This window comes from Nipponia nippon, unplaced genomic scaffold (assembly GCF_047370975.1).
Source record: "Nipponia nippon isolate SJK-2023a ecotype South Korea unplaced genomic scaffold, ASM4737097v1 scaffold_7, whole genome shotgun sequence".
NCBI lineage: Eukaryota > Metazoa > Chordata > Aves > Pelecaniformes > Threskiornithidae > Nipponia > Nipponia nippon.
The window spans coordinates 23,583,794-23,604,358 of NW_028262391.1; the positions used below are offsets into that span (position 1 = coordinate 23,583,794).

Genomic DNA, 20,565 nt, shown 5'->3' on the forward strand with positions numbered 1-20,565 from the left:
GACAAGAGATGGAAATAAATCTTTCTTTCATGCAAGCACTTAAAAAAGTGTCCACCATTCATGTCACTTTTAATCGTCCAGATTCACAAATGGCAGACAGTCCTCATCCCCAGATTTAAGGTGAGTGTTGTGGTTTAACCCAGCAGGCAGCTAAACACCACACAGCCATTCACTCACTCCTCCCCAGTGCGATGGGAGAGAGAATCAGAAAAAAAAAAAGGGGGAAAAAAAAAAAGTAAAATTCATGGGTTGAGATAAAGACAGTTTAATAGGACAGAAAAGGAAGGAATAATAATAATAATAATAAAAATGAAACAATATACAAAACAAGTGATGCACAATGCAATTTCTCACCACCTGCAGACCAATGCCCAACCAGTTCCCGAGCAGCGGTCGCCCCCGGCCAGCTCCCCCCAGTTTCTATACTGAGCATGACGCCATACGGTATGGCCTATACCTTTGGCCAGTCTGGGTCAGCTGTCCTGGCTGTGCTCCCTCCCAGATTCTCACCGGCAGAGCATGGGAAGCTGAAAAAGTCCTCAACTAGTGTAAGCACTACTTAGCAACAACTAAAACATCAGTGTGTTATCAACATTATTCTCATCCTAAATCCAAACCACAGCACTATACCAGCTACTAGGAAAAAAAAAATTAACTCTATCCCAGATGAAACCAGGACAGTGGGTTTCTTTGCTTCTGTGATCCAGAGTCTTCTATAAGAGTAAATAAGTGCCAAGGCCCTGGAGTAGATAACATATCCAAGAGGAACTTCAGCTCTACCATTTGAAAATACACAGTGGAAAATAAATTAAAATAGCTAAGAGGCTGTCTCAGTGTTTGAGACCTAATGTAAGCCAGAAAAATCCATTCTTTTGTATGTTGTTTGCCTATTCTGCTGGCTCAGTCTATCTCATTTTTGACAGAAGACACCTTCGAAGAATATAGAATCTCCATAAACTGCTACTTTTGTGTTTCAGTGTTGCTTAAATTAACTGAAAGCATGCATTCAGTAGTGATGTTGCATTTATCAATATGTACAGAATTAACCACTGCTTCTTAATACAAGTGTGCACCTAACTGGCCCTTTTTGAGCCCTCAGTTGGACAAATAGCTTCCACTGGTAGTTCTCTAGAATTAAGGAGCTTGTGGAACAAGTTAAAGTAATGCCAGACACAAATTGCTTTCACTGAAAGAGTCTGTATGATCGTTTTCTGAAAAGAAGGCATAAAGTAGCTGGAACAAGGATTTGCCTCAAAAAACACAAAAGATAAGCACTTGCATAGCTTTGGCTAATATCCTAAACTAAAGCTATTTAAAAGGTTTTTTTCTGACTGGCGTGGAAAATGAAGAGTAATATGGTTAAAATGGATCTCCAGATAATCAGTACCCTTACAGAAGTTATATGGAAGGTGAATGTTTCATTCTGTTTAAATCGAGTCATCCTGCTGTCATTAGAAATCTCAGGGGTTCAGTCTTGTGGAAGGATTTAAAGGCAACACTTCAGCAATAATCGGATTAGAAGGACTTGCATGGCTACATGGTCTAAAAAAGAGATAAAAGAAACCAAACTCACCACAAAGAAAGGCAGTGAGCTGTGTGGTGCAGAATCAACACACCGTTCTGAGACTTTGATTTTGACAATTAACTAAAGTAGGGATGCCTGCAGATTTCAATGGTTACTGGAAAATGGTCAGCAATGACAATTTTGAGGAGTATCTGAAAGCCCTGGGTAAGGTTCCCTTCATGTTTCTTTAATAAATAATCAGTAAATGCAACCTGAGTCTTTACATGAATCTGTTTTTTTCTTGTACAGTCATAAATCATTTTTGTGAGAAATATTTTTTTCAGAAATGCACTTTTAAGAATTGCCTTATGCAAAATTGTTTTGTCTTAAGCAGCCTCTACTTTTTACCATCTTGAAGCTTACATTAACAGAGATTAAACTACATAGCTTGAAGAGGTAAGTGGCAGATTCCAAACTTAAAAAAACAACCATAATTTAAAAAAGAGTAAATTTTTAATGTATAATAAAGAGACAATAATGTACGTAATGGAATTTTGTGTGTTTGCATTTGCTGTAAAGTGCTAGTATTTCTATAGAAATATATTGAAGCCTTTTTTAACTGTCAAATACAAATGGTATTTTTTAGGATTCCACATAATCAGAAAATCAAAACATTACCTTATTTAAGTTAAAAGAATTAGGTTATGGACTTTTTCCTGATGAGACAGCTGGCCTGAAAGATCGGGGCATTTATTTATCTTTGTTCATTTTAGTTCTCCCAAGAGCTACAATCTTCTTTTTGTGGTAGACTTCTCTGGATTAAAATAATTCTTTTTCTTTTTCAGATGTAAATGTTGCTGTAAGAAAAATAGCAAACTTGCTAAAACCTGACAAAGAAATCCTTCAGAATGGGGATCATATGATCATTAAAACGCTAAGCACTTTTAGAAACTACATCATGGAATTTGATGTAGGAAAGGAGTTTGAGGAGGATTTAGCTGGGGTGGATGATCGCAAATGCATGGTAAGAATTAGAACTGTAACAACGGACAAAAAAAAAGAATACTAATAATCTGAGGCCTTTCGCAGACCACATCTGTTAACCATTTTCTGTGGCTATTCCTAAAGTTATCTGTACTTCTCAGTTTGCCGAGATGCACACAGTTTTTAGCGTGCCTTTACATTAAAGGAATACTAATTTTAATCAGGAGCACAAAACAATTTTATCAATGAATGAATAGTAACTTCAATGAACCGTTACTCAATTATACTGGGATATTTGTTAGTCAAAAAGACATTTAGGTTCAGACTTTCAGAATCTTCACTAAATAATGTTTTACAGTAAACGAAATCCAGTGATTGCAGGGTCAGGCACTAATGCCCATGTGTAAGAATGGGCAAGTGCTTAGAAATCGCAGCTTTTCTTGTTGTTCCCGTGCTCCTTCCTTCCTGGGTGTATTTATTAGTGCAGACGCGTTAATTAGCCTACTGGAACAAATCTTATTGCAATCAATAAGCAAACACTGAGGACTCTGCCTTATGAGCTCTTTTTGCTTGCCAGAGAGACAGTATTTTCTGACTTACGACTGATAAATACCAATTAACAGGGGAAAAACTTGAGAATACCAAGTCCTTTCCTGTTAGTTTGAAAGCATGACACCTGCAATATCCTACAGTGAAGACGTTGATAAGCAAAAGGAAATTGTCTCAGGAGGGACTATAGAGGAGAAATCACATAAAAGAGAACTAATAGGTTTCCATTCTTAGAAAGATAGTGCCATTTAAAGCCAATACTATTCTCTAACACTAGGATGTGCAAGTTTGCTTTTGCTCTGGTGATGGCAGGAAAGGGAAAGATCATGAAGATCAGAAAAAAAGAATGGCTAGCTAGCGAGTGCCTCAACTAATCCTTCTGTACTCCTTGTTACAGAGGGTAGAAGCATGACAGAATGCAGAATACAAAATTCACCAAAAGGAGAAGCAATGTCTATTTGCGTATAGGAAAGTGCCCCGATGTCATAATGCATTTTTGACTGCTGGAAGGCTCTTAATCAGGATAATGAGCTCCACATCCACTGAACAGTTCTGAGCCCAAAGAAAGACTTAGACTTAGGTGGCTAACATATTGTCAAAGATAGCAATTTTCAAAACATCTGCTCAAATGCTAAAAATGTGTGAAGTCCTCAGTGTTTGAGTCAGTGAAGTACAGGTTTGTGTGTGTACAGAACTGTCTCTGTACTTAAATACCATTCAACTCCATATAAAGGAGAACTAAAACATCCTCTACATGGCGGAAAGAAGTAATTGTGCTCTGAGGCTGTGCTCTGAGACCTGCAATGAGTCCTTACAAAATGTGTGAGACAACCACTGTGCTGAAAAATCAGATTCAGAAGACATGGAAATGTGGCCCTTGCCTAGTCCTGCTTTTGAAATGCTGAATAGATTTAGCACACAACTCTTAATTTCCTGACAAATACCCTAAATATTTCATTATTTGTAACAGGCCAAAATTCTCTACCCTATTTTGCTAAATTGAGTGATGGAGAAGAATTGAAAACGTTGAACCAGAAAGAATTAGAGAAAGATTATTCTAGTCACTGCAACAGCTATTTGATTTGGAGTGGAACCTAGTTCACCCTACTTCCAAGGGTTGCTTAAACATTTTATCTCTTGGCTGTTTAGAGCAAAATGCTTACTCAGCCTTGGAAGCAGAAGGTACCAGCATCTTGCCTTTTCCAAAAAAACCCAAGGGGTAGTCACTTACCCTGACTGTTTGTTTTGTTAAGAATGACTTAGGCACATAACTCTATAAAAACTTTCAGAAATCCTCCGTATCCCTTTATGGCCTCCAACAACAGATACCAACTGCAGTTAAGGTCACTGATCATTGCTTCTCTGTTTGCCTTGTAGCAATGTATCATACTTCATAGTTCAATTTTCAAGCTTTCTTTTATACATGAGACCTCAGTTTTCTCAAAGGCAAAACAGTGTAAGAAGCTGTCTTTTCTGAAGCCACTTCAGCCCAAATCTGATTGATAACCATCATGTCTCATGTCAGGCAAAACTTGCAGTTGTTAAACAACCAAATAACTCCAATGGTCCAGAAAGAGTCTTGTGAGAGAAGGGTCATGGAGGTGGTATAAGAGATACTGGACCACTCCCTGAGTAGCGTTACGAAGAAAACCACCATAAAAGCAAAGGTTGAATCGCATTCTTGGTGTTGCCTTTGCTCATCTATAGCTTGTGAAACTGCATGCCATAAATGGCTTAATCATTAATAGTTAACCTGTGTAATGGGAGAGATTGTGAATCAATTACTGTTATTTATATTGTGGACTGAGCAGACCACTGGGCAAGTTTTATCCAAGTAGCTCAGTGTATGAGAAGTACAAAGTAACATAGATAAGGCAAATTACACATTAAACATTAATCTATATAGCAGAGCAATCATCAGGAGACTAGCAAAAATAACCTTAGAAGTAATTCATCCCATAGGCAGAGATATTTTTTTCTTTTACTGAAGAATATATCATCTAACTAGAGAACACATCAGTAAAAATAATATTAGCATTGTGAACAGGTTAGATCTTGTGTATAATTCACTGAAATTGTGTTCACCTTTCAGTTGTAAAACACGTCTTTTGAGTCAGTCAGGGTAGAGTATAACTACAATAATTCCAAATCGATACTGTCTGTGATGAGTAAAGGCTAAAAAGTTTTGCTGATACTTATTTCAGAAGTAAGTTGAAGGTTTGACAGTAGGAATTGATACTCCTGTGATAGTATAGGCCCCCTCCTTCTTTTCAGTTAGGATTTTTTCATTTTTATAGTTGGTCGCTCCTGGAAGCCTGTCTGAACTTTCTGGAACAGTGAGTTAATTGAGCTGGATAAACCTTAGCAGTTTCAGTTTGTCCTTTTTTTGGCCTTTAACTGTTGCTTTCTTGTATGCAACATGTTTTTAGGTGATTCTGTTTTCTTAAGGGATATAGGTAACAACAGTTGGTGACATCGGTTCCTTTAAGATTTTGTTTCTGTTGGGAAGTGAAAATCTGCTGCTTTGGAATCTTGAGAAACTCAGAAGCCCTACTAGTTTAGTTAAAGATGCAATTTCTCTGTTCTGTAAAACCAAAGATTAGGGTAGTTGACCACAGAGATGTGTGGACACAGGAGAGATCACTAATCATAGAATCATAGAATCGTCAAGGTTGGAAAAGACCTTTAAGATCATCGAGTCCAGCCGTTAACCTAGCACTGCCAAGTCCATCTATACCATGTCTTCAAGCATCTTATCTATCCGTTCTTTAAATACCTCCAGGGATGGAGACTCAACCACTTCCCTGGGCAGCCTGTTCCAATGCTTGACCACCCTTTCGGTGAAGAAATTTTTCCTAATATCCAACCTAAACCTCCCCTGGCGCAGCTTGAGGCCGTTTCCTCTTGTTCTATCACTCGTTACTAGGGAGAAGAGACCGACCCCCACCTCGCTACAACCTCCTTTCAGGTAGGTGTAGAGAGCAATAAGGTCTCCCCTCAGCCTCCTCTTCTCCAAACTAAACAATCCCAGCTCCCTCAGCCACTCCTCCTAAGACTTGTTCTCTAGACCCTTCACCAGCTTCGTTGCCCTCCTCTGGACATGCTCCAGCACCTCAATGTCCTTGTAGTGAGGGGCCCAAAACTGAACACAGTACTCAAGGTGTGGCCTCACCAATGCTGAGTACAGGGGCACTATCACCTCCCTGGTCCTGCTGGCCACACTATTCTTGATACAGGCCAGGATGCCACTGGCCCTCTTGGCCACCTGGGCACACTGCTGGCTCATGTTCAGCCGGCTGTCAACCAACACCCACAGGTCCTTTTCCACCAGGCAGCTCTCCAGCCACTCCTCCCCCAGCCTGTAGTGTTGCATGGGGTTGTTGTGACCCAAGTGCGGGACCCGGCACTGAGCCTTGTTGAATCTCATGCAGTTGGCCCCAGCCCAACGATCCAGCCTGTCCAGGTCCCTCTGTAGGGCCTTCCTGCCCTCCAGCAGATCAACACTTCCACCCAACTTGGTGTCACCTGCAAACTTACTGAGGGTGCACTCGATCCCCTCATCCAGATCATCAATGAAGATATTGAACAGGACCAGCCCCAACACTGAGCCCTGGGGAACACCACTCGTGACCAGCCGCCAACTGGATTTGACTCTATTCACCACCACTCTCTGGGCTCAGCCATCCAGCCAGTTTTTAACCCAGCATAGAGTGCACCCATCCAAGCCGTGTGCAGCCAGCTTCTCCAGGAGAATGCTGTGGGACACAGTGTCAAAGGCCTTACTAAAGTCCAAGTAGACAACATCCACAGCCTTCCCCTCATCCACTAAGTGCGTCACCTTGTCATAGAAGGAGACCAGGTTAGTGAAACAGGATCTCCCTTTCATAAACCCATGCTGGCTGGGCCTGATCCCTCGGTTGTCCCGCACTTGCTGCATAATGGCACTCAAGATGACCTGCTCCATGACCTTCCCCGGCACCGAGGTCAGGCTGACAGGCCTGTAGTTCCCGGGATCCTCCTTCCAACCCTTCTTGTAGAGGGGTGTCACGTTTGCTAGCTTCCAGTCATCTGGGACCTCCCCGGTTGACCAGGATTGCTGATAAATGATGGAGAGTGGCTTGGCAAGCTCCTCTGCCAGCTCCCTCATTATCCTTGGGTGGATCCCATCTGGGCCCATGGACTTGTGCGCATCCAGGTGGAGGAGCAGGTCAGTGACTGCCATGTCTTCAACAACTGGGACTTCACTCTGCATCTTATCTCCATCTCCCAGCTCAGGGGCCTGAAAAACCCGAGGATGACTAGCTTGACTATTAAAGACTGAGGCAAAGAAGGGATTAAGTACCTCTGCCTTCTCCTCATCCTTCGTGGCAAGGTTACCTTCTGCATCCAACAAAGGAAGGAGATTCTTCCTGGCCCTCTTTTTGTCACTAACATATTTATAAAAACTTTTTTGTTATCTTTAACGGCGGTGGCCAGTTTAAGTTCCAGCTGTGCCTTCGCCTTTCTGATCTTCTCCCTGCATATCCTCACAAGATCCTTGTAGTCCCCCTGAGTCACCTGCCCCTTCTTCCAAAGGCGGTAGGCTCTCCTTTTTTTCCTGAGTTCTAGCCAAAGCTCTCTGTCCAGCCAGGCTGGCCGCCTCCCCCGCCTGCTCGACTTGCGGCACATGGGGACGGCCTGCAAGGTACTTCCAAGAAGACAGCTGATACTCAATGCATTCTGAGCATTACTGAAACCGTGTATGGAGCAAGCTGCAGCACAACCTGGTCTCTTAAATGCAGACAAGACATCTGCATTCACTTAGCTCCATCATGCTCTTGTGCTTCTCCTGGAGCTTTTCCCCAGAGATTTTATCTCCTAGATAAAAGTTCAATAAGAGTTTCTCTATGTGTTTGGCAATGTCATGAAAGATGTGTTTCTGCAAGTTTAATCATACTTAATATTTAGGGTTGTTAAAAACTTGGTAGTTTGAACTACAAAGGTAAAATGAAAGTTTATGTATTCAGGAGCATCTTTTATTCTTTACAAATGTTACAAGGTGCACATTAGATGGTGTAGAAAGAAGTTTAGAACATCACTATTGTATTACATTATTTCTCATATGGTGTGAAATTTGGATTGGACCATGTGATAAAGTTTCTACTACTTTGAAGAGTTTGTTCATGGTTTTAATTGGTAGCATATATCAGATGTATAGTATACAAAGACAGAAACTTAAAGTTAAATGGATAACTATGGCTTTGGTATTTCCTGAACTGAGTATTTGATCCTGCTATCTTCATTCTCAGTGAAGCTCCAGTCTCATAATGAAATTTCCTCGATTTTAAAGACAAATTCTATAATCTCTAGTTTTGATTAATTTAGTGAGCATCTCAGATACTGCACTAAGTATAAGACCTTGTTTCATGCACATAAACTTTGCTGCGGAAAAAATTAACTGTGCACAAAGAGGCAAGACCTTATTGAAACAACAATTAATTGAAAACCATCTCCAAAACTATGTCTCATTCATCACCAAATAGTTTTGCCTCCCTTTTTCACCATCAGTAACAAACAGTGAAGCTGAGGAAACAACTGCAATGTGAAATATGTACCAGTAAACATAAGAACAGGGCAGGATCTGACTCTAAGCAGAGAAGTTAGCCTTATGTACCTTCACAGTGTATTTGCTTAGTACATCACTCAACAGTTTATTAAAAAGTTAACTGTAAAAACTTAAAGGCTGAAACAAAGGCTGAAGTTTCGTGTTCCAAGTCTGCACCCAATGAATCAAAGCATATTGAAAATGGGGTAGCTCAGATGCAAAAATTACTTCCCTAAAATTTGTACTTTTCTAATTATTTTGCTGCTAAACTCAGAGAAGGTTTTCGCATTATAATTTTTGTCTGCTGCTCAAGCATTTGAATGAGGCTGAATTGCTTTAGCTCGCACTATCCAGAATGAATCTATCTTTTGACAAAGACTAAGAGCAAGTGATCTGTTTAAAAAATCAAGGAAGATTCTATGTTCTAAATATAAAACAGCAGAATTTCTTGGATAACCAAGAACAGTGTTAGTTGCATTAGAATTGAATATTTGGCTAAGCAAGTGAAGGATGCTTCAGTAATTCAGAGCCTTGTGCTCTTTGGCATAGTAATTTTCTTCTTACATTGAAGAAGGAAAGGAAACGACAATGACTGGGGATTGCTAAACAGATAAAACAGCAAGAATTTGAAACTGAAGGTGGGAAATTGTACATATTAATCATTTAGTTAACCAAAACAGAATACAAGCAGAATATAACCATGGATAAGTTATCAGATTGGGGTTTAGGGTTCCATTATGGGAACTAATATAACTTTTAGTCATAGTTAAGACTTGCTGGGGTGGGGTAGGGTGAGGGGGATTTGGAAGTTGTAGAATTCACTCATCAGATCTATCATACATCTTACCATATGAAGTATCTTCCTGAAAACATATAGTCATTTAACATTTAGGACAGCCACCTAAGAATTGTTCATAGGCACCTGACCAATCCTTCTGTCACACAAACCAGTGCTAGTTACATGTGCCTTTTCCTAGTGAAAGGAGGTAAAAGTTGTTTGAAGCTGATCACGTTTTAAATAACAAACATGCCTGATGTGAAACTGATTCCTCTCTGGTTTGTATTCAGGAAAAATGCAATGAAGTTTAGTTGTTCTGGACATAATTTGATTTATACTGCTGCAAGGTCAGAATAAAGCCCTGTTATAAAATCACAGGGCTCGTGAAGCTTATTTAACTATTTAAGCAGGGTTCCTCTGTTCCACAAATGGAATTCACAGCTGTTAATCTAGTTTAGAGTAGGCATTGGAATGAAGACTTTGCTGCCAGAAAAACAACAACCAACAAACAACATTCCAATACTTGGAATTTCAGTAGGGATCCCCCACAGGGTGAGAAGACTCAGAATAAATTGTGTCTGTCTAGTAAGATGCAAGATCAGCAATGTCTTTACTTGATCCTTCTGATTCAACTGCTTTGTTTCTTTACCTCTTTAAATGCTGTCCTTTTCTTTTTGTCGTGTAAGTATTTTCTCATATACTTTGTTGGAACAAGCATTGTTCTAGAATGGCTGTTGCTAGGAGGTGTTTTTATGTCATTGGCTCTGTGTATATATATATATATATATATATATATAGTCTTCTCTCAAATCTAGTGCCCTCTCTCTCTGCAGTACTGTAAATTCCCTAGCTCCTCACTGGAATAACCTCTGACTTTTGGGGGGCATAATTTAAAGGACGTAGTCTTACATAGTTTTCTGTTGATACTTGACCTTTTACAAACTGCTGTCCACAAGTGAGGAAGAACAGTCCTCCAGTCAACCCCTTTGAAGCTCCAGAGAACAGAGGTCCACTCTTGAATCTGTCTCAGGCTCTCTAAAACTCTGGTTCATTCAGTCTCTGTGCCTCAGTAAAGAGGAGCTGTTTCGTTTTTTCTGCCTTGTTTCATACTGCATGCTCTTTTGGCATTACTGCATATTACCTGTAAGTGATATGCTCAGCACATTTGCCTAGTGATATCAAATGAGATCTCTAGAATCCTTTGCCATATAATTTAAGATGTCATTAACTTCAAATTTTGCACTGCTGGATTCATGTCTATAACCCAAGACTGATTAGAAGCTTTGAGCTAGCTATTCAGAAAACCACTGCTAACATACTGAAGCTTTGTAGGGGAGGTGGATTTGGATGGGCTTAGCATTTCAGGTTTTTGCAAATCCTAAAAAGCTCAGAGAGTTATGAATGCAGAAAGTGCAATCAGAAAGAATCAGCTGAAAATCTGAGAACCAGACTTAGCAAATCCAGTTTCGAATGACAAACCATTAGTGTTCTGTACAATTGCGTCTTGCTAAAATTACACAGAGGATAAATCAATTACACACATTAATTTAAACCGTAAGTGTCTTAGAATCAATTCTGATCCTTGCACAAAGTGAATTGGATGTGCTGTTTTGTACTTTCTTTTCTGGCATAGGATATACAGAAGTCTTCCTATTTTTGTATTATTTGTATACAATTTTATTTCTGTAGGAAAAAAAATCCACCATTCCTAAGAAATAAAACGTTATACACTGTCCAAAATACTGATTCTACTCCTCCTCCCACATATTGTCACCTGCATACCCTGGAGCTTTGGCACATTTACTTTCCTACTCCCTGGACATGTCTTTAGTCATTGCTTTCCTTCATTGCTCTTATGAGCAAGGATTCAAAATAAGGAATTTGACCATTTAAGATCTGATTCTATCTGACAGCAGCTTACCCTTCGATCTAAAATTTGTCAATCCAATCCTAAGCCCCTTTGCTAGCAACAGAGATGCTGACAATCACAGCAGCCAAATACTGCTTCTAGAAGTATCTCATCTTTTGACTACAGTGAACTTCAGTAAGCTTATCAGTCAGGTATAGAATGCCCACATTATACCCAGCTTGTCTTTCAATAACAATCTGAGCAAGTTTGTAATGACATGAACGCATTTCAGAGTCCTGTAGGTTTAGATACCTATTATGAGACATCACATCTGCCAGCCCCACAAGCAGCTGAGAAATGTGTTGTATTGTACTACCAGCCATTTCCTATGAGTTAACTTTGGGAGTTCTGTTGCTGCATGGCTAAAAACAGGAATGATGAAACGGGAGGTTAGATTTATAAGTGCTTCTACAGGGTTGAACTGAAGTTAGTAAGGAAAGAAAAGGTTGGTATAGACTTTATCATTTGACCTAGCTACAGGATGGCTAAATATGTATAGCCTTTGTCCAGCAACAGTATCTGGAGATAAAGTCCAGGAATCCTACCACTAATTTTTCTGTTGGGTATGTTGCTGTTTTCTCAGTAAGTTATCTGTCTGTCTACCACTAATTTTTCTGTTGGGTATGTTGCTGTTTTCTCAGTAAGTTATCTGTCTGTCGCCAACCTGCCAGATGCAGATTTGATGAGATAAAAGGAGTTACAGGATGGAGAGATGACAAACCGTGAACATGGTTGTAGCCCTCGTGCTAGCAGTGTGCAACATGCTTCCTACACAGAAGGTCCCACGTAGTGACTGTGACATTATAGAATGCCCCTTCACAGTTCCATTAGATTTTGTCTGTGATACCAACATCAGTTTATTCCATCAGCACTTCATTTGATGAAAATTTCCTGCGCAGACTGCTTACCAGAGGTTTTTATATCACTTTGATACTTAGTACAGATGAAAATGCTTTATCTTGAGAAGCTATTAAATATCTTGTTGGATATATTGCCATGTTTGTCCAAAAATTCTAGGATATTTTCTTCGGTGTTATTCGTAAACATAATGCAGGACACGGCTCAAATTGGATTTTCCTGTGTCATCTGACCTAAACAATTACTTTCCATTGTTTAATCCTTCTTAAATCATAATAGCAGTTGTAAAATGACTGGTCATTCTCATAAGCAGAGAATTACTGGGCTGAGATGGAGCATGAAGTGTGTCATGCAGTTTTAGAGCATTGCAGTCATTTGCTGCACCATAGTAGAGAGACAACACTCTGAAGGGAAGAAAAACAGAACTGGTACCGTTGTGTTTCTCCTGCAGATGGGAAATCAATAACATATTTTTGATGGAAGGTGGTAGCTGTAATTCGTATTTGTAAATGCAATGTGTCAAAAATCTATGTAGCATTAACAAAAAATGTTCATGGACTACTCTTAAAAAAAATGTTATTTTCTTTCATTCACCTGTAAAATACATTATGTATCTTCAACTGCAGAGCACATGGCACAAGCAAGCACAGTAGGAATAGCCAACACGGGAATGAGAAACATTGTGCAGAACCAGCATTGAATGTTTTTGCACTTAGACCTCACTGGGAAATGCAAAGTTCTTTGATAAAATAGTTTGATGAATATTTCAGTAAATTATAAAAGTCAGTATCTTTGGCTGTGGGTCACTATGATGTGCCGCTGGAAGTAGTATCTATTGTAATTCTGCAAGACTTCACTACTATTACTGCTACTAGAGAAAATGCAAATACACAGTCAATAGATTTGTTTTTACTAAATATTTCATTTAATAAATCTACCTTGTCTCATAACTGAAAACAGTAACGAGAATACTTCAGTTATCATTTGTTCTAGCTTTAATTTTCAGGAAGATGGTGTTGCTATGCGCATGTATTTAAATCTTCATAACACAAAGAGATAAAATCACTAACAAAAGTTTGTGAATGGCCAAGTAATAAAAGGAAAATACCTAAGTACACAAAAGAAGTGTAAGATTACAGAAATCATATCATAAAACTAAAGAAAACTTGAACATTTTTTGTGTTCTCAGGCTTCAAAGGCTTCTTCACCTCCCAGAGGAGCTCCATTCTCTATTATTACACCTCAAGAACAAAGTATATAATCCAAAAGATGTGCAATATTGGTGGTTAGAATTTTTGAGAAAAGTTGAACTGAGGCAAGACTCACTCTTATTTATCTCACTCCATTAACTTCTCTTGTGCTCCTTCAGTATTTTTAATGACACTATTGACTAATTGCATTAATCATTAGTTTCTGTTGAAGTTTCCTACAGGATTATATGCATTAGACCTAAGAAGTATTCATCTTAGGTTTAAGTATGATCAGGTAGTAAGTAAGCAAAACGTAAGCTCGCTTATGATGAACTAGATTATGTACTACCTAGTTGAAAGGAATAAATGAAGTCTTCCATTTATCCTACAAGTAGTACAAGATGCTCAGAAAGGCAGGAGCCTTCCGTTTTAGAGAAATACTACATTTTCATCTAGTTGGTTCTGTTACCATCAGGAAAGTGCAGCTTTCCAGTGTCCTCAAAGTTCGTCTACTCTCCTCCTCTTGTTTGTGGAGGAAGATGAAGAATAAGAACTGTCTGCCCGGGGATGCTGTGCTCACCAAGCCCTGGGAAAGATTTTCAGTCATTCCAGATAGGAGACAGTTGCTCAGTCTCTGTAATCAGGCAAACCTTAGGTAATGCTATTATCAAAACGTCAGCAAACAAGGTTAACTATAAAAGCCTACTTTTCTAAGTTGCTTTACATAAAAGATAAAGCATTTCTTTATCTTGATATTAAGTGTGTGCCAGGGGAGGAAAACACCAGCAACTAAAGGTTCATACAGAACTGCCTTACTAGTCTATTCAAGTGCTTGACTCCTAATTATACAATGGTGATATCCTGATCCAATCTAAAAATAGATCTTTGCTCTTATATACAACAAAAGAGATCACATTTACCAACGTTTGCTCTACAGTGGCATTTGTTGAATATTATTATTATGTTTTGACTCAAATATTTGGAAATGTTCTAAGGCAGGCCTTGCTGTATCTTAGCTGTTGGTAAAGGGTGGACAGCAGCCAGTTCATATGTAACAGCCATAGCAACTCCAACCTCAACTAATACTCAATGTGTGTCTCAATAGAGATATTTGAAATGGAAGAACTTATTGCAGTCTGAGTTAAACGAGAAGTTTCTATCATCTTCTGTATTAGTTGTGTCTTTTATTATATGAGACATTACAGTTTGACCTAAAGAAAGAAAAGATAAAAATGCTGCTGATTAATCTTACTGTCATAAAGTGGTTGTTCCTGCTAACAAAGAAGAGGACATTATGTTCTCCTGCAATATATTCTGTCCTTTATAACCTTCATAGCAAAATAGCCACATACAAAAATCAGAAACTGTATGGTTTACTCATATCGCTTCAGTATTTATATTTCTTAAAGGGAAGGCAGAGGATGATAACCAAGAATACTGGCTGATAAAACAGCTTGGTTAACGGTCTGTGGTATTATACTCTTTGTGGTTATCACCAAATTGCCAAAAGCAATATCTAATCTTGACTGAAAAACAAGAAAGCCAGAGAAAAAAGTGTGTTGTTTTCCGAGATGAAACAATTTCAATCACCCTTGGAGGCTGAAAAAGTTAACATTTCCCTTGCACTGCTACAAACGTTTCTCAATTGCCCCCAAGTGTACTAAGCTAGTGAATATTATCAAGACAAATAACTTCCACAACTGACTTTGAACATTAGTAGTACTAATAAAGTGGGATCTTACTTTATAGTGGTATATTGCCTTTGAATTCACATATAAACCCACAAAATTTAACTATTAAGCTAGTCTAATGATTAAACTATGTTGAGCTAATACTCAATGGATAAAAATGAGTGTGGTTACTAAGCAAAGCTGCATATACAAATGCTTCATTCCACAGTATCCCTCACATCTACAAGTCACCAGTAGAAATAATGTTCATTTTCTGATATATTCATTTTTTAGAATCATCAGAAATTCTTAGATATGTTAACTTATAAATTAAACATTTTTCACTTTGACTAGTGTTATTGTCATCTTCTATCTCCAACTGGACATCTACAGATTCAGAACGGATATGGAAGAGGATTTAAACTATGATGACCACATTGACTACAGCTTTACCCAAATGTGTTGTTCCATCCTGCATTGGCATTTTATACATTAAAATGATACAGCTTTTTAAAAATGTTAGCTACTACTTGGTTTAAATACGTCATTTTACAAGAGTGAACAGAAGAATTCATGAATGCATTTTCCAAATCTGAGAGATTTTTAGCAAGGATACATGAGTTTGTCTTTCAGAGACCCCATATGGTGCAAACAGACTATATGGGATCAATAATAATGCCTTGCCTATGATTATCTATGCTGGCACTCTTTCTAGTGATTCATTCTCCATGCTTGTTTAGTCTAAAGCTTCCCAAGCGTGGAGACTGCTGGCTGTACTCATTTAAACATAGTGGCTATCATGGTTATCATTTAAGAATTAATTGTTTGTGACATACACAAATGAAATAAATTGGGCTGCATAGTTCTTGAATGTTGAACTGGTGGTGTTCGTTCCCAGAATGACAAATGTAGGCTGGCTTCTTTTCTTAGAAACTACACAGGATGGATGCAGTAAGTTTTCCTTTAATGACGGATCAGAATTCATCTTCTCTCCATATTTGACTACTCATACAGGCCGTGGCTGAAGACTTTTACAAGGTAGACAGTAATTCCATATTTAGTCCTCAGATTCACTTCAAACAAGCTGGTTTAAAAGCCATGTGCTAATATTGATGTTAAACTGTCCTCATAGAGTACAATTTGTCACTGTTCTACCCCTTCCCTCTTCAAATGCTTTACAGAGTATTGCTTCTCTTTATCTTAGGGAGACATGAAAGGCAAATTGTCAGTAAAGACTAACCAGAGTAACAAGCTGTAGGATGCACCTTCATACATTTAAGTAGTTTTATGAATCAAGTTCTACTGAACCACTCAAGACAGCACCAATATTCACAAAAGCGCTATGTTGAATCCTGCAACACCTTACTCTCAGTCTTACTCTGCCAGTCCTGGCTCAAGTAGTTCTCCAGCCACACTTACCCACAAAGCAGGATGGTCACAAAGTTACCAGTTTGCTGATACTTCCAAACCACTCTGCTGGATGACAGAAGGCAGATTAAGACATGGGGAAAAAACAGCTCAGGATTTAAAGGCCTTGTTCATCCATAGCTGCCAGTAGGTGGGTACTTTTTTCAGGTAGAGTAGCTCAAGAATCCTCCTTATGGTGGAAAAAACAATCTAAAGTTTTCAGCTCCTTTTGCAAATACAGGATTCGGCTGCACATCCCTTCTGCTGCTGTATTTGTCAGCACGGAGAGAGGAGTGTGCTCTTACACCGTGATTTTTATGATATTTTTTCTTGCATTTAAACAGTTTTATCTCATCCTTCCAGGTTTTGACAGGCAGTTGGGCGGCAACTTTCTATTTAAACTCATTTCTTCTGTAATTATCCTAAGTGTTACAACACTCTACAATTATTCTTCTTATGAGATACATTAATCATTTATTATATTAGAGAGAAGTTTTGCTTTAAGGAAACTAAACATGATATGAGAGAATACTACAGTAACACTGAACACGTCTATTTTGTTAGACCACCGTATCTTGGGATGGAGATAAACTTCTTTGTGTACAGAATGGAGAAAAAGAAGGTCGTGGTTGGACCCAGTGGATTGAAGGAGATGAAATGCACCTGGTAAGATCATGTAACAGGTTTTAAATGCCACTCAATTAAAATGGTTAGATGTAATGCAGCAGGCTGTGTGCTATGTTATCTTGGCTTACTTTGACATAATTATGTATCGGTGCGGCATTTGACTTGTTTCTAAAGCAACAATTTCATTCGGAGCCATTATGCTTTTATGTCCCTTACAAAGACTGCCTGATTTCAAAGCAGCACTCTTTCTGTGTTAACTGCCTGTCCAGACATACCAGTTTGAATTGTTTACACTGAGGAAGGCATTTAACAGAATGTCCTTCACACAGCCTGTGAAATACGCAGTATGGGAGCTAGTGAAATTATGCATCCAACAATAAGCCATAAGGGGAAAATACACCATTGTTCTTTTAAAATAATTACAGGCCAGACTGCATTATAGCCTAGAGAACTAAAACAGCAATTAAGTATTTGAAATGTCATGTTCTTTCAGATCATCATTTTTATCTTTCTAAGTTAACAGGACCTGAAAGAAGATGCCTATTCTTTTCTCACATAGCTCTTTATAGCATCCTCACTCTCTCATCAATGTGGGTAAAAGGCAGGCATCCCGCTGAGATAATAAAATCCAACCTCCATTTCTGTTCACTGTTCAGTACTATTAGCATTCAGCAGTCTAAATGGATGTTGTCTAAATATTCAAATCAGTAACAGAGTTATGAAATCTTTGCAAAAGTACCCCAAACCCCTTATTACTAAACACAATTTTCAGGAAGTACTGGAAGTCCCAGAAACCAGTTTGGGAAAGGAATGTATATGACAGATTTTACCATCTGGACTACATACTTGATATAAAGCAGGCAGGGAGAAAGTTACTGTGTAAGTGATCACTTTATAGCTGAGGTCATGCGCTCATTGAAAGTAGGGGGGAAGCAATGAAAAGGAGAGTCCAGAATTTCCTATGTATACATATTACCTCTATCTATACACAAACACACTACAGTATTTCCACGCTATCTCCCAGCTTCACAACAGTTGGTGCCATGACACTAAGCATCAGCCCTTTAGGATTCTCTGCTGGCAAACAGGTTGCAATTAGCCGTACAATGTCTGGCCTAGAAGTTCAACGTAATACCTTGCTGCACTCAATCATACGCATGTGTGGACTCATCTGCACATATATGAAGCAATAGTACTAGTTGCTCTTGGATTTCTCTGTATTGGCATCCTGGTTTCTGTCCCTTGCCAGCTCTGCAATCATTATCTCTTCCCATTTCCTGTCCCCCACACCAATTTCTTTAGCCCCGATTTGTGCTATCCTTACTCTGATTCGTGCTCTAGCCATACAACCTAGCCATGGACCTCCAGGCCAGACCACTTTCTATACTTGGCCCCATCAAGAGTTTGATTTTAGAAGTCGTAAGTTCAGATTGAGTTGCTCAAACCTGTGTGTCTAGTGCCACTGTAGGTACCCCGAGGTAACCTGACTGATCAGAGGCTGCTTTTTCAGAAGGCTGCGAAGAATTCTGTGTCACACCTGCCAGCTCACCCAGGCATCCATGCACTCATTGGCACTTGCACAATTTATCACAATCTGTCTCTCATGTACACAACGATTAGTACAAAATTACTTCATGTAAAGGAAGTAACCAAGTATTTTAGAGGTCAGTCCCTAATATCTCAATTTTATCACTTTTGATATTTCATGAACTTCAAAAGATGTCCTCTTTATTTCTCTGAATCCTTGATAATGTAACTCTCTCCATTAAACATACAGTAAAAGAGTCCCATTTAGTATCTTATTTTTGACCAGCTAAGATTACTAGGTCCTGTACTGTTGAGAGTCCTTTGATACAATGGGCAGTTACCTCTAAAAAACTGATACTTCGATAGCTTTATGATCCTATTGAACTTTACACAATGAGCTAAGTGTTAATTTAATTCTTTCCACGGTTCTGTAGAGAGTACCATATCCTTCAGTACTTTATCGCCTCCTATTTTCTCCATTTCATTCTATGGTCTATACTTCGTAGTTCTTTTTCCTCCTTAGATTCTATTTTATGTGATTGTCTTATTTGACCATTCTCCATTTCCTTTTGAGTTTTATTGCCCTTTTCTATTGTATTGATTGCTTCTGCTCTGTAGGTTTTTGTCATTGTCAGCAGATCTCTTAGCCCTTATTGCATACTCCTTCTTCCCAGTTACCTATATAGAAGTGAACAAAACAGGTCCTAACTAAAATCACTGTATCAGTCTGCTTGTTTCATCAATTCATCATGAAGCACTTTCTCTTACTAGGGACTAGCAACATATGCCAATAAGGTTATTGACTCAGTGTAAGGTTTTTTTAATAAGTCCTTTTATCAAAGTCCCCTATAAGAAAATGTGCATAACTTCCCAGCAAACTCTGCCTCCTGTTTCCTCAAAATACTCTGACAGCTTTAGTAAAAGTCTTCTCTTGAAACAGGCATCCAGTGTAGTCAAAACTCACTGCTGTGCTGTGATTTATAGACCTAGATCTTCTGTACACAACTACCTATCCTTTTCTAGCCATGATCATTGTGTTGCTAGAGTGGGCTTTCAGCTGATTTATGGGTTTGTAGGTTTGAAATACTAGTCATCAACATACAGATTCAGAACTGGTTATTCAAATCCATCCCCAAATAACTTCTTCATGTGTCCAAAATAGAGAATGCCCATTTCAAAGACCTAAGCAGTTGCACACGCTGCAAATAGAGAATAATGCACCAGGAACATATTTGGCCCTTTAAGATCTGAGATCCCAAAATAACTTATCTTACTCCACCTTTCACCAGAAAACAAACCCAAACCAGCTGGTTTCTTTTGGGATTAAAAATAGGCTAAAATATGGACAAGCTACCCAATGTAATTTGATAGAAAATTGTGGATTCAAATTAAGCTGGACATACACATGAATGTATAATGCATGTTTCCTATGTAAAAGTTTTATTTTTTAATTATTTTCTCTTCCTAGGAAATAAGAGTGTGTGGAGTCAAGTGTAAGCAGGTCTTTAAGAAGGTACAGTGAGCCTACTGCTGCTACCGAAGTGAAGAACGGTAGAATTTACAGAGTTACCACCAAATCTCCAAGTGCTAGTTATGAACATCATCAGTGATGAGAGCAAACACAGAAATGAAGATCACATTAGAACTATACAGTTAGAATAAAATATTTTTAACAAATCATTTTAAAGTATTAACTGCAAATAAAACTATTTTTAGAAATGCCAAATAAAGATACTAAACACTATAAATGTGTGTGTACCACAATTCTTGACTACGCCAAAATAGGACTGTTTGGTATAAAACAAGATACTGGAGTTTAAGACCTTGCAAGCTAATTTTTTACTTACGATGGAAATCACCCTTCCATAGCCTTAGCAGGGGGCCTTCAGGTAGTCTTGTTTTCAAATGCTGAATTGTAGTTGTAGGGAAGCAAATGAGAGCTGTAGTATATGGCTTACACTTAAATCCTGATTTCACT

General features: G+C 38.7%; 1 protein-coding gene across 1 annotated transcript; it reads left to right on the forward strand.

The window, feature by feature from the left end:
* The first annotated feature begins 55 nt into the window (after positions 1 to 55).
* RBP1 (retinol binding protein 1) lies at positions 56 to 20,294 on the forward strand. The gene is made up of 4 exons (XM_009477509.2): positions 56 to 1,729; positions 2,350 to 2,528; positions 16,998 to 17,099; positions 20,056 to 20,294. Exons 1-4 carry the CDS (start codon positions 1,657 to 1,659, stop codon positions 20,107 to 20,109), a joined length of 408 nt encoding a protein of 135 aa, XP_009475784.1. The 5' UTR covers positions 56 to 1,656; the 3' UTR covers positions 20,110 to 20,294.
* The last annotated feature ends 271 nt before the right edge of the window (positions 20,295 to 20,565 follow it).